Source organism: Pongo pygmaeus, chromosome 6 (genome assembly GCF_028885625.2).
Source record: "Pongo pygmaeus isolate AG05252 chromosome 6, NHGRI_mPonPyg2-v2.0_pri, whole genome shotgun sequence".
Classification (NCBI taxonomy): domain Eukaryota; kingdom Metazoa; phylum Chordata; class Mammalia; order Primates; family Hominidae; genus Pongo; species Pongo pygmaeus.
The window spans coordinates 58,826,841-58,847,200 of record NC_072379.2 but is presented as its reverse complement, the minus strand read 5'-3'; the positions used below and the strand labels follow the sequence as shown (position 1 = coordinate 58,847,200).

At 40.5% G+C, this 20,360-nt stretch overlaps 1 protein-coding gene across 2 annotated transcripts in view; it reads right to left on the bottom strand.

The window, feature by feature from the left end:
• JAZF1 (JAZF zinc finger 1) overlaps positions 1–20,360 on the bottom strand; it is a 354,660-nt gene that overhangs the window by 47,088 nt on the left and 287,212 nt on the right. For both annotated transcript variants that reach the window (XM_054495752.2, XM_054495753.2), the window contains exon 3: positions 17,820–18,016. In XM_054495752.2, coding sequence (XP_054351727.1) covers positions 17,820–18,016 — 197 coding nt within the window. The remainder of the gene's footprint in view (positions 1–17,819; positions 18,017–20,360) is intronic.

Below are 20,360 nucleotides of genomic sequence, written 5' to 3'. Positions count from 1 at the left end.
ACTATTTTCACCTCAGGTTTTACAGGGCCAATAGAGGTAGGTGGTTGTATGTGTTCCTTCAATATGGGGAAGAAATAACTTTCACCTACCCTAGGACTGAGCCAAGAGAAAACACCTGTCTAGAAAGGCTTGGGTTCTGGTCAGCTGACAAGCGGCCTCTGTGCAGGGATGTCAGCCTGTGTTCCCGAGTCTCATATCCAAATGCAAAACCCACTCTGGCAAGTCAGCATCTTCTCCAAGAAGCCCTTGGAGACTGGTCCTGCACAGCGGCTTTCCTTGCCATACGTGCTCTCAGATAATCTCACACTTACATAGACGTGGTTTTTTCACATCTATGTTATTTGTGGGGATGCAGTTTCTTCTTCCTGTTGAGTTCATCAGGGTGTGGCATCTTCTCCACCTGCATTTCACCCTGATGGCCCTATGATGGTCTTGCACAAGATGGAATAACTTAAGTATGCAAAGGGGGACCATCTACAAAAGAAGCCATATTTTAAAAAAGCATTTTTCTTCCTGTCTGTGGTTATGCTACAGTCAAGGACTCTGTATGCATTCTGGTGATGTGGAGTCTGCAAGTGTTCCAGGGTCTGCAGGCCCAGAGGGAATTATATAGCTATGGCTCGATGGGGTCTCAGGAGTGAACTACGAACATGATGCAGTGTGATTACGGAAACACACTTCCTGTTTTATAGTGGCTGGAATGTGACTGAGAGGAACAAGCACTACAGTGGGAATCAAGAAGCTTGGACTGTGGTACTGTTTTACGCAATTTAGCTACATGTCCTTGACTCTACACTTATGAAGAGATGAGCCTAGATCACTTGCAGGCTTCCAAATTTTTTGACCATGATCCATTGAAAAATATATTTTACATTACAACTCAGAAAACATCTAACACACACACACCCACCCACCCACCCACACACACACACACCCCATTTCCCCAGCTAATACTTATCCTTATGGAGTGTGAAACACTCTATTTTGTTTTTTTCTTGTCTTTCTAAAATGCTGGTTATATCTTACCAATTAATTTCATGACCCATCAATGAGATGTGACTTCAGTTTGAAAAAAGTAGCCAAGATGATCTCTGCATAAATTTCTGGTTCCCAAATTCCATATATGTAAAGATCTGATGCTATTTTATGCCATAGTGTTTTTCCTTCTTTGTTTTCTTTAATTGGGAGGAGTTCGGGGCAGTAAGCACTTTGTAAATTTAGGAGTGTTAAGGAACGACAACTTCCATAATGAAGCCATTGCCTCACCTGCCCTTCTCCCAAGAATTCTCATCTAAGTGGTGGAGTAGGGAATGGAGTCACTCTCTGGCCTCTTTGACCATCATTTTAAAAGACAGCAGTAGGTGGAAAGAGCACCCTTCCGTCCATGTCACTAGGATCCCTGTTCTTACCAGGCAACAACTACTAAAATGGTTTGCAGCTTCCCCATTCTTAAGACATACATTATTATTATTTTTACTGATCTGTTTCCCATTCTTTTGAATATTCTGAGGACATCTGTACTGAGCACAAAAGATGAACAGGAAGATGAACAACATGTTACAGCAATGCTGCTACTCTGTCAGTGCATAAATGGAGGCCAGAGATCTTAACACAGAGCTCTCAGGAGTCTCTGAAATCTGTAATTCTTTTATTTCCGAAACATACGCAGTAAGACACGCATTTGAGTTGTTTTCTTCATAACCATGATATTTTCACACTGACCTTGAGGCTAAGGCCAATCTTGGAGAATGTGATTTGTCCCATGTGTATGTTCCATTTCTTCCTATCAAGCATCCTCTCTTTTCTGAGTCAAGGGACCACACTACCTGTTGTTTGACATTTAGTTAGCTTCAAGGGCATGGTTCATGGCACCAGGATGAAGCTAAGTTAACTGGCCCACATGAGAATTAAACCCATGACCTCAGACTTATTAACACCATGCTCCTATCACCTGAGCTCCAGTTTGCAAGCATCATGAACAGAGAGGGAAATGACTTCTTATAAGACAACAATGAACAGGTATGCAGAACTGATTCGCTTTAGTATCTTCTCTAAGATACTAAATGAGTTAGTATCATTTAGTATCTAACTTCATCATGGTGAATTTTAGGGAGACTTTCAACACAATAATGGTCTAGAACTTGGTGGAATATTAGAAAGTAAACATTTAAAAGGGTAGGGCCTGCTCAAGGTATAGGGTCATGATCATGCCTCAAAAACACCATCCTACATTTAGTATCTTAGAAAAGATACTAAAACTACATTCATTTAATATCTTAGAAAATATACTTGAATGAGAGGAACCAATGATAAATATTAATTCAGCATCTAAGTAACAATATGGTTTATTAGGTTAATAAATTCAGACCACTCAGAACACTACAGACAAGAACCTGAGAACACTCTGAAGGAGCCACAAATTGCCATCTTCTGGAAGATAACAAAAGAGGCAAAATGTACTGAGAAAACATCCATTCACTTTTCAGTCCTGCCATCTTTCCAAAATATACTATTATATAATAGAAAACACACAGTAAATAGAAATTCTAGGAGGCTGTTAGATGCTATTTTTAAGAGGCACAGCTACCACGAAGATGGAGCTACTTTCAAGTTTATATACAGCATAATTCATTTTCCAGTTTACCCTCCTTGCTTGACAGAATTAAAATGACAATGTTCATCAGCGTGCCACATTTATAGCTTTAGCTAAAGGTCTCCCACATGGCAAAGGACAAGCTTTCTAGTCCTGGCAAAACTTCCACTTTTGATGATGCCAAGAAACACATATTTGTTGGAAAGCAAAAAAGGGAATGAAAAAAATCCTTTTTGGAATATTTATTACTTATTCATTTTAGAAAACAGAGCCCTATAGATTACTTACAAATGTGTTAACTAGCTGGGCACGGTGGCTCATGCCTGTAATCCCAGCACTTTGGGAGGCTCAGGTGGGTGGATCACGAGGTCAGGAGTTTGAGACCAGTCTGGCCAACATGGTGAAACCCTGTCTCTACTAAAAGCACAAAAATTAGCCAGGCGCAGTGGCGGGTGCCTGTAATCCCAGCTACGCGGGAGGCTGAGGCAGGAGAATTGCTTGAACCCAGGAGGCAGAGGTTGCAGTGAGCTAAGATCATGCCACTGCACTCCAGCCTGGGTAACAGAGCAAGACTCCATCTCGGGGGATTGGGGGAGGGGAAAGGCTAACTAGATTCTACTAAACTTTGTTCTGTTTTGAGACAGGGTCTTGCTCTGTTGCCCAGGCTGAAGTGCAGTGGTGCAATCTAGGCTCACTGCAGCCTCCAGCTCCCAGGCTCAGGTGATCCTCCTGCCTCAGCCTCCTGAGTAGCTGGGACCACAGGCACATGCCACTGCACCTGGCTAATTTAAAAACAGTTATTTGCAGAGACAGGGTCTCCCTGTGTTACCGTGGCTGGTCCTGAACTCCTGGGCTCAAGTGCCTCAGGCCTCACCTGCCTTGGCCTCCCAAAGTGCTGGGATTATAGGCGTGAGCCACTGTGCCTGGCCTGAACTTTTAATTTACTATTTACTTGGCAAGTACCATGTATTAGTTACCAAAGGTGTACTTATGTTTCTGTAATGCATATTTATTATACAGTTATTCCAGAAAGGTTTCATTTTTCTTTGATTTAAAGAAAAAGCCAATTTTCATATTTGCAGTTACTTCATAATTTTAATTTTATGGTTTTAGTTTCCAAAAGGGCACTATTCATCTCCCAGGGGGGCGCGTGGGGAACCCTTCCAGGTTAAGGTGCATGGCCCACAGGTGGTGGCAGTAGCTCATCTAGCCCTTCAGAACCAACTCCAGTCAAGATCCCCTTGGTAGCTCACTCACAACTAAGTTGTGACATTTTAATTGCATGCTTTTAAATATTAACCATTTGTCAAGTTTTGTTAGTCTTAATTTTCCTTTACACACAACATAGCATAAATTATATATATTGGTATTACAGAAACCAAGAGGCTTTAATTAAACACTTTTTTCAAAGAATGCTTCCTTTTAATGGCAGTGAAATACCATTCATAGCATCTAAGTGCTCTGCCAAAACTAACTTCATCATGGTGAATTTCAGGGAGACTTTCAACACAATAATGGTCCAGAACTTGGTGGAATATTAGAAAGTAACCATTTAAAAGGGTGGGGGCCTGCTCAAGATATGGGAGTCACGATCATGTCTCTCAAAAACACCATCCTACATTGATGGCCCAGCATCAGTCCCCGTAACTGTTAGCACACTGTTAGTTCAGCCTGGATAACCCCAGACAGTTCTGTCTAGAGGAGGAGAGCTGACGACGCACCAACAGAAACACATATCGAGGGTCTTTCCACCCCTGAATTTAAGACTCTAGGCAGCCATTTTCAAGTCAAACATTCTGATGAGACTTTTAACTAAATACAGTGACATAGCTTATCTTAGAGAGCTCACATGAAAACAGATCACATGAAAAGCACCACTTCATCTGCCAGAAAGAAGTCTGCTTGACTTTTATTTTTTATTTAAAAATTTTGGTAATTTTGAAATAGGAATCTATTTGAAAAATTAAAATGCATCCAGTCTCAGGCTGCAAGGAAACATCTTAGTTGGTAGACAATGTCAGGGACCGACCACTTCATTCAAAATTATTCAGGCTCCCTGAGAATGATTTGTCCTGGGGCCTGTAACTACTTAGAATACTCTGGCTGCCTTAAAATAAAACTGAAGAATTGGGGTACTGAGATAGAAAACACAGTACATCATAAGATCAGTAGATGTCAAATTCATATACAGTTGTCCCCCAACCAACTTTAGTTTCTTATGGTTGATTTTACCTATGTGTTCCATACCAAGCAGAGCCTAATTGGCTTTTTTTTTTAAAAAACAAAACAAAACAAAAAAAAACTTATTCAGCCTAGTGGAATATGAAATAAATCTTTGATCTGATAAGATCAACCCAACTTGTTACAGCTAAATATGAATTAACACCAGTCCAATTTTCCAAGGAGGAACAATGTAATTTTGGTTGCAAGGTGCCAGACATGCACAATCTCTTTGTCCATGGTCCCAGAAAGGTTCTAGCAACCTCAGTTTCTTCCTGCCTGTCAAATACCGCTTGTTCTGAGTGCATTTCCAACATCTGACACAAGTCCTGGGACAGGAGCAGTGAGATTCTGTCCCGTGTCTTTTTAGCAAAACCAAATTTGCTTAAAGCATTCTCAGTTTTCTGCAGGTTCTTTAATGCTGTGCAGCTGGGTGTGCCTGAGGATCATTTTATTGTTAAAACTTGAGCCACATGGAAAAGACATTAAAACAAGTTTGCTGCCGTGATACTCATGAAGATGAAAGGGCTTCTCTGATTTTAATATGCCGTGTTTTAGACTGGTGGTGGCAGGGACGGGGGTGTGGAGAAAAGGTGTCTTTGGAAATATATGAGTTTGTCTGGGCTGTGAATTCTTCAGGTGCTAAATCTACATCACCTTCACAAGGGAGGTGTATGGCAGTCTCGGGCGTCTGTTTGTTTATTCATGTTTTCAGTAGAGTCCACACCATTTTCCAGGCTTACAATATGTTGCTCTCTTTAGCACTCATATTTCAGTTCTGGTTTGTGCTTCCAAAGGAAAATTACTGCGAAGTGTGCACTGATGGATGTTGGCATATGAGCGAGCTCTGGACGTTGGCTTAAAAAGATGGCATTCTTTCTTGGGGAGACAGGGTGTGAGCAGCACAGTCTTAATGTGTGCTCTTTAAAACAACTTTACCTTGTGATCTTTTTTGATATTTTTTTGGCCAATGCAGAGACCCCTGCTGGGACAAAGAAAAAGCAGCTAGGACCTAGGACCAATGCCTCACCACTAACCGTGTTTCTAGCACGAAGTGAAATATGGCTGTAAAGACCTTTGAGATTTCTTATGGGAATCCTTAACAGTGGACATACTACTTTTATTGAGTTTGATTAAACAACACAGTTAATAGTAGAGATGAAATTCAGGTTTTTAACTAAATGTAAATGGTCAAGTGTGGTATAGGATCACTTTGCATGAACATTATAAAAAATAACGCAGAAACACTGAATTATTGGCTTTCTGTTAGTACAGATATTAAATCTGAGGATTTAAGTGCCTGCCCATCAGAGAAACTGGATTACTTAGAGTTTCTGAGGATGTGCTCAACATGGACTGAACCTGGGCGGCTTTAATTTTCTTTCTGGTAATATTCTCAATGTAAGGAAGCACTCTTTATCTCATGGGAAACAAAATATTTTGGGTATTGGAAGACGTAGGTGCTGTAAGTTCTATCAGAAACACTTTCAGTCATTAACCAATTCTCAACTGTGTCACTGGACTGAGAGTTTGGCAACAGCTCTTCTCTATCTTTTTTCCTCTGCTCCTTCTCTCTACTTAATGAGTCCCGTAACCGTTTTATTTGTCCATGTTACTGCTTCCTTAATGTTCCTATGCTAAGGATAAAGAATTCCGCCTACTGTCTTTCTTCAATGAACAGGAAATTCCAGAGATTTTCAAACTCAAACTACTGCATGTATTCACTTCATTGTTCCTAAATGAATTGTTTATAACAGAGGAAATGCTATTTTCTAGTTCAAAGAGTGACTGGAAGTTGTGGACTCCTGTTCTTCATTCCTGCCTGAGCAACCACTCTTTTGTTTCAATTGAGGTAAGATTTACACACAGTGAAATGCACAAATCTGAAGTGTATGCTTGTTTTTTTCTGAGACAGGGTCTCACTCCGTCACCCAAGCTACAGTGCAGTGGCACAGTCACAGCTCACTGCAGCTGCGACCTCCTAGCCTCAAGCCATCCTCCCTGCCTCAGTCCCGAGTAGCTGGGACTACAGGCATGTGCCACCATACCCAGCTAATTTTTTGATTTTTGTAGAGACAAGGTCTCACTATGATGACCAGGCTGGTCTCAAACTCCTGGGCTCGACTAATTCTCCCACCTCAGCCTCCCGTGCTGGGATAACAGGTGTGGGCCACAGCATCTGGCAGGTGTATAATTGGATGAGCTTGATAAATGTACACATCTGTGAAACCAACATCCCAATCAAGACACAGAATATATCCATCACTCAAGAAAGTTCCCTTGTCCACACCTTCTTCCTCACATTCTCAAGTTAACTATGGTTCTGATTTCTGTCACTGCAGGTTGGTTTGCCTGTACTTGAACTTCATGAGTACCCTTTGTGTCAGGCTTAACTTGCTCAGCATAATGTTTTTGAGATTCATCCATTTTTGTGTGTGTATCAGTACTTTCTTTTTATTGCTAAATTATAATCCACTCTCTGGATATATCACAGTTTACCCATTTATCTGTGGATGAACTACTTATCATTTTGGGGCTACTGTGAATAAAGGTGCTATGCACATCCTTGTATCTGTCTTTTGTGGATATATGTTTTCACTCCTCTTTGGTAAATACCTAGAGTGGAAGGGCTGGGTCAACATCACTCAGCTCTGTGGCCCCGAGGAACCTATATCACACCTCTGTCAGTTTCACTCTCTCTGCTGGGTGGAGGGATAATGAGATCTGCTCCCCTCTCCCCTCAGAGCAGGTTTGAGGACGTTCTCTGCTCTGCACAGGGAGGAGGGGAGGGAGTTTCAGAGACACTGTAGTCAAAACTCCCCCGGTTCTAAAGACTTTGAGATGCCCTTTACATGGCCTCCTGACTTTGATTTAAATCTTACCAGTGGGATGTTCAATTCTACACACCTTAAAGGGAATCTGAAATGTAAAAGTATCCCAAATTGGGTAGCACAAAGGGGTGTCCCCCCCTTCCCAACTGTGATGATGGTTGGGCCTATGTGGGCACATCCTTCAACAAGAAAGGGGACAGAGCTCCTTCACCAGCGTGTTCACCTGCTGGAAACATCCAGTGTTCTGTTTCTTAGTACTCTGAGTCTCCACAGTTAAAAGAGTTATTGCTACCTTTACTAAAATAACAACCAGGATATAAAAATTGGTCAACTTGCTCCATCTTCACTTCTGCCACCCCTGGTTATAAAATGATAATCTTAAATGCTTCTGTGTTAATAACAACAGTGTCATTTCCCCTCATTTCTAAACTGGGTTGTCCTTTCATTGTTGAATTGTAGTTCTGTACATATTCTAGATATGAGGCCTTTATCAGACACACGGCTTGCAAATATTTTCACCTATTCTGATTGTCGTCTCAATTTCTTGATAGTGTCCTTCAAAGCACACACTTCTTTAGTGTTGCCGAAGTCCAACTTCCGTTTTTTTTTTTTTCCTTTGGTCCCACAGACACTTTAGATATAGCATTTGTATCCATTCTGACAAGAAAATGACCCCATCTCCTTCCTGAAAATTTATCCACGTCCAGAGCAGTCATTAGCAAATACCACCTGTAATGTACATTCCTGGAATCAGCCTTCTCTGAGGTTAGTGCAGACCAAAAATAAACATGCACAAGCAGCCCTGGCCAGGGCTGGTGAAATATTGTCTGCCCAAAAAGGCTGGATTCAGCTTAGAGCAAAAAATGTTTTGATTTACACGTGCTATATAGCTATTTCTAGAAGCCCTAACTAACCTGACAACATAAACCATTTCCACCACTGACAGTCAATAGTTCCTGAACACATGGGGCTTATTTACTAATGCAGGGTATCTTGAAAGCAGAGTGGGGATATTCCTATGCTGATTTATTTTCTGAACTGGTGGTTTAAATAGAATCAGTATTAACACAGCAGTTGTTCCTGGCCCTATCCTTATTTAATTAATCCTTACAGTAAGGTAAACACGGCCTCCGTCATACAGATGAGGAAACTGAGGCTTGAAAAGGTTTAAGTCCATCTGTCTCTCAAGCAGCAGAACCAAGATTTGGATCGAGACCCCTTTGGTGTCAAGGACTCTTAGCACTTTACTTCTGTGCTCCCAGAGTTCTGGAGGGTCTCCCAGAAAACTCTAGATTTGCATACCACCTTTAGTCAACACATCCAGGTCTGCTCACTAATTCCCTCACCTGACACACTCCATAATCATGGACTATAAAATTGTTTGCCCAAATTACTTTCCCTATGATCTCACCTTATTCCAACTCCTTTGGAACTTACATTTGCCTTGCAATTATCTATGACATTTTATGGGTGTGAATATACATCTTTTAATTGCATTAAAACAGTGTAGAATGACCTTATGTGTATCTCAATATTGTTTTATTAATCATCTGTGCTGCTAATTTAGCCCTTGTGTGTCTACATCATGTTCATTAGTTGTCTGTTCCACAGGCATATGTAGCCTGCTTCTATTAAGGGATGTAAGTTCTAAACCACAAGGGCTATATGCCTTATGCTTTTCTGTATCCCCAATACTTGGCGCAGTGCCTTATAACAAGACAGATGCTCAGATAAATGTTCACTGCAGCACTATTCATGATAGCAAAGACACGGAATCAACCTAGACGCCCATCAATGATAGACTGGATAAAGAAAATGTGGTACATATACACACCACGGCATACTATGCAGCCATAAAAAAGAATGAGATCATGTCCTTTGCAGGGACTTGAATGGAGCTGGAGGCCATCATCCTTAGGAAGCTAACACAGAAACAGAAAACCAAATACTGCATGTTCTTACTTATAAGTGGGAGCCAAATGATGAGAAAGAGCTAAATGATGAGAATACATGGACACATACAGGGGAATTATATACACTGGGGCCTTTCGGAGGGTGGAGGGTAAAGGGTGGGAGGAGGGAGACGATCAGGAAAAATAATTAATGGGTACTAGGGTTAATACCTGGGTGATGAAATAATCTGGACAATAAACCCCCATGACACAAGTTTACCTATGTAACAAACCTGCATTTGTACCCTGGACTTAAAATAAAAGTTAATAATACTTGCCTTGTGTCCCATCGAGTATTAACAAGGATCAAATTAGATGGTGAATGTGAATGCTTTTGTGCACTATAAGGTTAGAAAAAGATCTATTATGATTACAGATCACCACTGATTTGTATTTATTTATTTATTTATTTGAGATGAAGTATCACTCTGTCACCCAGCCTGGAGTGCAGTGGAGCAATCTTGGCTCACTACAACCTCTGCCTCTCAGGTCCAACTGATTCTCATGCCTCAGCCTCCCAAGTAGCTGGGATTACAGGTGCGCACCAACATGCCTGGCTAATTTTTGTATTTTTAGTAGAGATGGGGTTTTGCCATGTTGGCCAGGCTGGTCTCGAACTCCTGACCTCAGGAGATCTGTCTGTCTTGGACTCCCAAAGTGCTGGGATTACAGGCGTGAACTACTGTGCCTGGCCAATTTGATTGTTTTCTTCAAGTCAAAAAAATGTTTTGTTTGGGAAGGTTTTTTCTAAGTGGTATGGCTGTGGAAAAACAAATAAAATCCTATTTCCTTGTTGCCATCCTCACTCCAACATTTTCAGTAGCAAGAAGAGATTAAAAATAAGTGGCTGCAGAAGATGCTGGGGAAGCAGAATTAGCCGTTAGACTCGACCATGACACTCAGGCCGAGGAATAAAGGTTTTTACTAGTCAATCAAAAAGGAACAGGAAGAGACAAGGATTACAACAGAGTAGTATATAAACAAGCAAATAAACTGTAGGCCAGGAAAGGGTCTTTCAGTGACCTACAGAATGCAGGCGAAGAATATAGCAACATCTTCTCATTCTCCAGCTACAAGAGCGGGTATTTATGTGAAAAGGGAAATGTAAATCAGATCAATAGGAAGATTTTAGGGAACGTTGCTTAGGTAACATGCAGACATCCAACTCTTTATGGAGAATGTGTTAGAAAAACCAAATCACAGCCTCAGGAATTCATATCACAAAATTCAGTCAGGCTGAAATATTTCACCTTTCTCCCCTCATTTTCCACTATTAAACAGAATAGTATTTCTCTGAGATTTTTCCTTCCATTTTATTCTTTTCTTTTGGGTAGGTGGGGGATGTATGTTAGTTTATACTTTATTTTGGTTATCTTTTTTCTGTCTGGGATTTTTTGTCCTTATTAAGCCTATTTAAGTTTATTTTGCTTTCTAACAATAAAGGCATGAGGGAAGAGCTCACCTCAACTCCATTCAGATAGAGCTTCTAAATGCCAAGCAAAATTCTATCAGTCCTGTAAGTCTGTATTGCAGAGTAATGTCCACCCCGAGGGAAAAATTAATACTGTATTATTTAAAATAATCTGCTGTGTATTAATAACTCCTGAAATTTTGAATATCTTTATAATCTGAAAAATTTATTGTAAAAGTCATAAAGAAATGTTTTTTAAAAGGCCATACCAAGAGACACAGGAATATGAAGTAAAATAAAACAATGCAGAAGTTTAAATTTTATATTAAGAATCTAAACAAGAAAACCTAAAAATTGGTTTAATTTCCTTGGGTGCCTTTCTCTGGTTTAATACTTGAATTTTTCCCCCCAGAGTGCGCCAAAATATATATACAAATATTTTCCAGGAGTAACTACGCGATGCTATTAGAACCAGAAACCCAGCCAGCTCTTTCCATGGCTTCTCCATTAAGACATGAGTGAGCATCTGTCAGTCCCACTGGATTCATCCTGGAGGTCAAGGAAACGGATTACAGTAATCTTTCTCCAGACAACGTGGAAATATGTTCAAAATTCAAGCTAGAAGGCACACAGATAGTACAATGAGATGGGCCGCGTTTTAAAACAGTGGTTTCTTAACTCTGGTTGTAGAATTACCCACCCAAAAGAGCTTTTAAAAACTCCCAATGCCCAAGCCCCACCCACCAACTGAATCAGAGTGGCTGTGGGTGGAGCCCAGGCAGAGGTAGATTAAAATTTTTTCCAGGTGATTTCAACATTCATTCTGATAGAAAATCACTGTTTTAAGAGGTTCAATGGGGAAATATGGGGGGAGGGGGGAGAAATTACTTTCTTAACTAAGCTGTAGGCAATAATAACCAAGACAACCTGCTCTCTAATGATGGATGCAAAAGCAAAAAGGCCTTTGCTATAGGATGACCCCATGTCAAAGGTCAATTAATTTGATGGAAAGAGATTCATTCAACTCTTTTTAGGGCCAGTAATTCTATATCCTCCAATCATATGTACTAAGTTGTTTTAATTATAAAAAGAAAGACAAGCTCATTTTAGAAAATATGGGAAAAGAAAAAGAAGAAAATAACATTCATCTTCCTGTCATATTAAGGTAGTTAACCATGGTTAACTTCTCTTAAGTAAAAGATAAAATTGAGATCATGGGCCAGGTGTGGTGGCTCACGCCTGTAATACCAGCACCTTGGGAGGCCGAGGCAGGAGGATCACTTGAGGTCAGGAGTTCAAACCAGCCTGGCCAACATGGCGAAAACCTGCCTCTACTAAAAATACAAAAATTAGCGGGGTGGTGTTGATGTGCACCTGTAGTATCAGCTACTTGGGAGGCAGAGGTCAGAGAATCTCTTGAACCTGAGAGGTGGAGGTTGCAGTGAGTTGAGATCACACCACTGCACTCCAGCCTGGGAGACAGAGTGAGACTTTGTCTCCAAAAAAAAAAAGAAGAAAAAAGAAAAAAAAATTGAGATCATATTGCTCCTGCAGTTTTGAAATTGGATTTTCTCATGTAACAAGATAATGTAAAAACCTTTCCTACAACATTGTGGTGAGTGCCAACAAAGCAGTCCATTGCCTGAAATGGTCATTATTTATTTATTGGCGATTGACTTTAGGTTTATTTGCAGACACATGGATCCACGATTCCTTGACCTACAAACTAAGTAAGATTAATCTGGTAAATACTGAAAGGAAAAAACAGTGGTATAATGGTAAAGTGGGGCAGGGAAGGTCCTGATATGTAGCATTTGCCTATTTCACTGGTGTAAATACTCCCATCATGGCTGATTTCAAGGTAACAGTTTAGCAAACAGTTTGCAAACCCGATTATTTAACAACCGGCTATCTGGAGTCAGCTGACCCTTAGAGAAACCCTGGCTGAACCAAACTGTTAAGTCCTTCTGTTATGACATGCTGTTTGAATGGCAGAGCTGTGTGAAAACGAAAGTTACGGTGAATGAAGTCAAACCAAGGTTTCAGTAACTTAACATATTTTGAGTTTGGAGGTGTCAAGTTCACACACAGTATGGATGGTCTAATAAAGTTTTTAAAAAAGTATTAATGTAATAATAATGAATGTGGATAGAAAGTGTGGGTATACTGGAAAGAGCTTATTCTTTGAATAGACAGACATGGATGCGTCAAGTTAACCTTAGTAAGCCTCTATTTCTTATCTGTACATGGGAATAATAATGTCTCAGTGAGGCTGGTGTTAAGATTAAATACAATGTCATACATAAAGAATACAGTAAGCACACATAGCAAACACTCCGCAAGTGCTACTTGCCTTTCCCTCTAAGTAATTGTACTTTAGATGTTACTACTTTTTTTTTTTTTTTGACACGAAGTCTTGCTCTGTCACCCAGGCTGTAGTGCAGTGGTGCAATCTCGGCTCACCGCAACCTCCACCTCCTAGGTTCAAGCAATTCTCCTGCCTCAACCTCCCAAGTAGCTGGGATTACAGGTACGAGCCACCACACTTGGCAAATTTTTACATTTTTAGTAGAGATGGGGTTTCACCATGTTGGCCAGGCTCATCTCGAACTCCTGACCTCAGGTGATTCGCCTGCCTCTGCCTCCCAAAGTGCTGGGATTACAGGCATGAGCAGCCGTGCCTGGCCCATGTTACTACTTTTAAAAGGAGAAGGGTATGAATTGTCTTAACACTTTATTTTCAGATAATTTAATCACACTTATTTTTCAATTCCATTTCTCTATTATTTAAACCAGGGGTTGGAAAACTGTGGCCTATGGGCCAACTCTGGCCTGTTTTTGTACATAAAGTTTTAGAAAAACTTTTAATAAAACACACCATGCCCATTAATTTAGGTGGCTCTATAGCTGCTTGCACATTACAATGGCAAAGTTGAGTAGCTGAAACAGAGACCCTGTGGCCTGCAGAGCATATTTACTATATGGACCTTTATAGAAAAAGTTTGCTGATCTATGATTTAAACTATTCTAAGCTTTTCTTAAATGAATACTTTTTCTATATATTAAAAGAAAAAAAGACAAGGACAGGAAAGGAAAACAATGAGAGAAAAAGATTATTCTAGGATGTAAAAATGGCAAAACAGGCCATATATGGTGGCCCCTGCCTGTAATCACAGAGTTTTGGGAGGCAGAGGCAGGAGGATTGCTTGAGGCCAAGAGTTCAAGACCAGCCTGGGCAACATAGCAAGACCTCATCTCTACAAAAAAAGTCAAAAAATTAGGTGGGCATTGTGGCATGTGCCTGTAGTCCCAGCTACACAGGAGACTGAGGTGAGCTACACAGGAGGCTGAGCCCAGGAGTTTGAGGCTGCAGTGAGCTAGGATAGCATCACTGCACTCCAGTCTAGGTGATAGAGTGATATAGTAAGACCCTGTTGCAAACAGAAAAAAAAAAATTGCAAAACAAACATTAATTCCAAGTATACCTAAGAAATACTGGAAACTCCAGGATAAAGCTGAGCTCTAATTCAGTATTGTCAAGAAAGTATATCTTAAAGAACATTTTATAAATGAAGTTCCTACAAGATGACTATTACTTCTGAAGTGGGAATGCACCATGAATATAGAACTTGGAAGAGTGAATTTAAGGGGTAGAAATGTGGAATTTTATAACCTGGCAATGAAAGTGACTAAAACCACATTAGTCAGGCAAAATAAGCTGATCTCTCTAACTACAGGTAAAATAACATTCCAAACATTGAAAAATGTACACAATCAAAATTGTACATGGTAGGGGTTTAAGAAACCATTTCCCCTGCTAATTTTTGATGTTTACATGGAATGTTCTTCCAGCAGCAAATAACTTACCAATGATCTTGACAGACTGAAAATGATACATCTTTACCACAACATAAATTAATTCTCTCAATGGGAAATTGCTAAAATAGGCAAGGTGTCAGAAAGATTTCTTTATGTCTGAAGGAAAGGAAATGATTCCATTTCTTCCAAACATTCTTACATGAAAAATAATAAACTCTCACTTTTAAACTGTCTTTATTTTCATGGGGTCCTAGGCACCCGTCACTAATTGGGGCAGTCATAGTTATCTGGGATTGGACATGAGTCAGTCCATATTACTTCAGGTATAAAACACAGCCAATTGGAGACTGCCCCCATAATTCATATTATATGTGAATAAATATCATAGCAATACCCAGAAAAGAGGATTGCGGAATTACACTACACTCTTTTTCATTCCTTAGATTTACAACATAAATGTTACACAAAGATCCTGGAAAGTCAATCTTCACAAAATAAAATAAAAGGGAAACATGGTGGTGTATTCAAGGAAATGGACAAATGCCTAACACAAATGAACTGGTTCGTCCTCTAGAAGCATGACCTTGATTCTGTTCCTAAAATACAAAGTTGAAAACCCCAGACGAAAGAAATGAACATTTATTGAGCACTGTGTTATACATGTGCTATCACATTTAACTTTGACACAAAATCTATATAATGGGTATTAGTGACTTGCCCAAGGTAACACCATTTGTAAAGAAAGAAGTTAAGGCAGCAACTCTGGTTTATCTCCCATACCTAATCTGTCTTCAAAATGTTCAATCCTGATTGAACACAGGGTGTCTGTCAACCATGAGTCCCCTGAGATGCTCCATAGAGAAAGAGGTCCCCTAATCAGAGCAACTAAGTTTGGGAAATTTACTAAATCCTCCCCTTGGAGACTAACAGTGCATATTAAAGCCCCGAATTAAAGAAATCTATTTAACTTTGTCTAACTCATCACCTGCCCAAACTTACCAGGAAATCCCTTTCCCCAACTAGTATTTTGTGAAATTAGTATTCTGAAACACACTTTGCACAATGGAAAATGGATGACAGAGAAATACATAAACTGTCAGAGAAGATAAACAATTTTAATCATGGCTAAGGAGATGATGGTGTGGTTACAAGTGGGTTCTCTTTGCTCTTCGATTCAACCAAAATTTTGAATAAGACCCCCAATGCCCTAGTCCCCGCCTGCCTCCTCAGTCTCATCTTACACTCGGGCTACTTGGCCTGCTTTCAGTACTGGGGACCTGCCAGGCTTTCCCCCTCCGTGGAGCCTTTGCAAAATGTTCCCTTTGTGACATTGCTCCCCCTTACCTCTTTACTTAGTTGACTCCTATTTATCTTTCAAAGGAAGCCTTTCCTGACTGGGTCAAACTTCTCTCTGGATGCCCTCCTATCACAGAATTCTATATAGCACTTGTCATGATTACAGGGTTATATTTATTTGCGTATTGATTTGATTAGTGACGGTCTATACTCCCACTGGGGGAAGAGAGCTATTTCTCTGTTTCTCAGACAGCACAAACATGCGGGACCTCTTCCACCATCTCTATTCACTCCTGCCCAAGGAGGAACAGTGACTTAATGAAGCATGAACTAGGGAGGAAGGGCTGGGCATGCTCTGCTCAGGGTCCAGGTGCGCTCTGGTCAGCTCCCACCCTGGGGTAAGCTGAGAAGTGCACTTTGGGAAATAAATTGAATTCTGGGAAGACATACTAGGAAGCCCAATTGTTACAGATCCAAGCTCCATTCTGTGGTTTAGCTTTATGTAATAATAAAGTTGATATTTTGTTCTTCATTTGCGACTGCTGTTTTATTTTTTAATCATTTCCACACTTGGGAGAGGAAGAAAAGAGTGATCTTGTTTGGCCCCTAGAATGCCAATATCCTCCAACAGGTGTAAGCTCCTGAGGTCAGGGAAGGGGGCCTCTCTCTGCTCACCTCAGTAGCTCAGTTTCTGGCACTTGTGAGGCATTCAAAACGCCATTTCGCCCAGGCTGGTCTTGAAATCCTGGCCTCAGGTGATCCTCCTGCCTCAGCCTCCCAAAGTGCTGTGATTATACATGTGAGCCACAGCACCCAGCTGAAGTCCTAGTTTCTTGATACATGTAATTCTACCAAGGTTTTCTTACTAATATTTTCTTTTAAACAACTGAACTTTGTCTTCAGATTATTACAGGCTAATCCTAATGTGGAACTGAGGATAAAGTTTTGAGCAGAGTTGATCCAAATCAATGAAGATGGTATCCTTAAAAAGACAGAAGCCTCTTTAAGGAGAGGACCTGGAGGAGAGCAGATGAGAATGCTGGAGTAGCGCACATCCACATGTGTGTCAGGGAGGCTGACAGGAAAGAGGAGGCAAATAGGAGAGATGGACTGGGAAAAATAAAATGGATTACTTGACTGGTGAATAGGTGGGTACAAAGAAGCAAGTGAAAAAGCTAAATTGAAGGGCAAGTTTCCACTATCTATAGAAAAAGCTGGAGAAGACAAGGACTCCCCCTTCTTCTCAAGGCGTTGTAAAAACAATGAAGTCTCCTTGGAAGAAAAATTATATCTAAATTTCTCCAAGACTGCTTAATAAATTATGTTTTCTCTAAAGGATGCAATTATTTTAACTGTTTTAGAAGAGAAAATGTTCATAATATATTTAGTTGTAAATCGGGTGATGAGATATGTATTATTACAGAGCCCATTAAAAATGTTGTGCAGATGGGTATGCACAGTGAAAATGGGAAATATATTGACAAAAAATCTACAAAACCATTATCACATGCATATTAACAATAATCTATAAATATTTCTTCAATAATAAATTAAAGAATTTACCAATATATAGAGACTAGTGAAAGGATCAACGATGTGGTGGGTCTGTGTCGTCATCTGTCCCCAGCCCCTTTCTGCCCCCACTTTCTCTTTCTCCCCTCTCCTCCTTCTCAAGGCGGTAGGGCCAGGCCACTCACCTGTCGGAGTGCTGCTGCGGAATGAAGAGGAGGGGGTGATGGGGGGGGTCACGGGGGGAGTAAGGCTTCCACTGCTGTGGCGTGGCGGAGTGGACACATTCCCCCGAGACACTGAGCTGGACAGAGTCAGTGAGAGCTTCGGCTGAATCTTCTTCTTTAAGGACTCCTGCTCTCGGCGGGCAGCATCTGTCATGAATCTGAAACAATAATGGAAGGTAAGGAACCTGGGCCCTGTATAGAGCATGAGGACTGATGACATTCATTAGAGTTTCAGACATGCACGACCCTGGAAAAGGACCTTGGCCACAGGTCAGTCCCAATCTCAAAAACTCATAACAGCTTCCCTTTCCCAATGCAATGGAATTATCTTCTAGCTTGTTATTTTTACGGTTTCTCAAAGTCAGGTCCATTTCTTCCCCAGTAAATCCTCCTTTCCAGGAAGCTTATACACACAGAATACATCTGCACCCACTGTAATACTTTCAGTTACAAGACTTCCTCTCTTGGAAGGTCTGCTCTCTTTTTTTCTACCCATAGGAAACCCACACATCCTCAAAGTTCCCCAACCACTCCTAAGTAGACAGTGCTTCCTTTATCTGCAGGTTGGCAGTATTTCTTCTTTGTACCACTTAACTACCACCTAACATATACGGCCTCATGAAAACTTTTTTTTTTTGGTGTTACTTTGATTCTCATATTGTTATTTGGGTTTAAAAACTTTTCTTGGCTAATTGAGTCCTTGCTTCCCTAGTCATGAAGGCAAAGATTCTAGTCCCCAGTTCCTAGCACAGGGCCAGGCCCACCTCAGGAAACATGGACAGAACTGCGTGTATCTGCCCAGGAAGATTCCAGAAGAAGGGAAGAGAGCAGCATAAGGAGGGAGGTCACCACTGATGATCTGTTTATGTTCTAATTTTATTACTCATAAAGAGAAAGGTGACTTTTCCTGATAGTTTCACTTTGGAAACTTGAGTTATTCTTCCAATGCTTCTCTGATGTTGGTAATATTCAAACTTTGTTCTTTTCTCACTGTATAATCTACCATCTTGTAAATTCCTGTAATATGAGATTCAATACAATCTATGAAATGGTATCTCCTACCTAAAGAACATTCACCTTTTCATATTGGCAGGCAAACTTTGTCAGCTGCATTTTTGAAAATTGCCATAGAAAGCATAGTCCATAAATGTATGATAGCGTTCAGATGATAAAACCACAGCTGTCCCCACCACCTAGGCTAAGAAACAGAACATTCCACGCCCCTCAAGGTCTCTCTCCAACACCTCCCGCATCAATTATATTTTGACTATTTCAATATAATTTATCATAAGCTCACTGCATTGCACTTAAACATGGTATTTTACCTAACCTATTTCACATCTTGTCTACAAAATTCCTTAGTATTTCTCCTCACTACACAATGAAGTTTTGGAAGTCAACAGATAGTTCTAATACCTGGTGAAAGCTTGAAGTCAATTAAACACCCAATGAAACAACAGTAATATTGTTACGCTGTCTTAAAATTTCTATTTTTATACTTGGAACATGGATGGCACATTTCTTGAATGGTTCTTGCAATATAATCCAGATATATAAACTGGATTTTACATGCTGAACTGAGCTTAGTAATAAAGCTTTGCCTTGAGCTCTTAGGTTTTGTGCTATAGGATAGTGATGATTTAAAAAGAAAGGACTGTCAAGGCAAAAGAGAATTGTTTGCACCTGGTAGCCAGGTACTCATTTATTTTCAGATGCAAAACTGGTTCTATTGTCCTTAAAACTTCTTTTCCTCCTCCTCATAAACCTCTACTAAAAATACAGACTCACAGAGAAAAGCAAAGAACTAGTGCTTTTTTTATTATTATTCTAAGAAGAACTGCTAACTAGCATGGTGCTGAGCTTCTCACACTGGGGTAATGCAGTGCACCAGGCAGTGGCAAAGCCACAAGATAAACAGGCTGCTGCTTCCAGGAAGGCCGATTGTTCTCGAGGGTTAAGTAATTCAAACTAGTGTTTCAAATAGCAAAATAAACACGGACATGCTTATGGGGGTAGAAAAAAAATTTACATCTTGCATTTTAGTTAAGAGCATGGTATCTGGAGTCAGGCTGGGGTTGAAATCCTGGCTGGGTTATTATGTAATTTGAGGCAAGTTGATAAACTTCTCTGAATCTCAGGTTTATTCTCTGTAAAATGGGAATGAGAGAGTAGGTAAGGAATTAACATACGTCTTTTCCCTTTCTGCATGGGAGTCTGATCTTTGGCTAAATTTGGTAACCTGCTAAAAGACAGTATGTCAACTATGTTACTAGGCAACACTATCTACATAAGAATGACCTTTGACTGGTGAACTGCACAGCCAGGGAGGATCTAGGAACCTGGAGCTATCTGATAGGAAGCCAAGAATCCTGATTTGGGCTTCCCGAGCGTAGTGATCTTGTAGCTGGGCATGGCCCTTGCACAGAATGGGGAGCTATGCCCAGAGCGTGTTTCAAGAGCTTTGGCTCCTGTGGGGCATGAAGCTCTTCTACTAGGATAGCT